We start from the raw sequence: 269 nt of genomic DNA, 5'->3' as shown, positions 1-269 counted from the left end.
TGCTGCTGCTGCTGTTGCTGCTGCTGCTGCTGCTGCTGGTGCTCACGATGGTGATGCACAATATGGTGATGCAGGTGCTGCTGCTGCTGCTGCTGTTGCTGCTGGCGCTCATGATGGCTACGCGTGGGACGCTGCTGCAGCTGCTGCTGCTGCTGCTGCTCTTGAGTGTTGTGAAAATGCTGCTGCTGCTCCTGATTACGGAGACGGGGCTGCCGAAGGTCGTGGGAGCGCTGCTGCTGCTGCTGCTGCTGCTGCTGCTGTGGGTCAAA

The 269-nt window shown here is 60.6% G+C and overlaps 1 protein-coding gene across 1 annotated transcript in view; it reads right to left on the bottom strand.

Annotated features, from left to right (window-relative positions):
• The window catches only part of ETH_00043755 (uncharacterized protein), a gene marked incomplete at both ends in the record, with an annotated part of 647 nt that extends 535 nt beyond the window's left edge, over positions 1–112 (bottom strand). Inside the window, one exon of the mRNA XM_013375395.1 lies at positions 2–112. Within this exon, the coding sequence (XP_013230849.1) occupies positions 2–112 (111 nt within the window). The remainder of the gene's footprint in view (position 1) is intronic.
• Positions 113–269: the final 157 nt, after the last annotated feature.

This window comes from Eimeria tenella, genomic scaffold (genome assembly GCF_000499545.2).
Source record: "Eimeria tenella Houghton genomic scaffold, Eth_scaff2748, whole genome shotgun sequence".
NCBI lineage: Eukaryota > Apicomplexa > Conoidasida > Eucoccidiorida > Eimeriidae > Eimeria > Eimeria tenella.
Note: the sequence above shows the minus strand (reverse complement) of the source record. Positions and strands in the feature narration are given on the sequence as shown.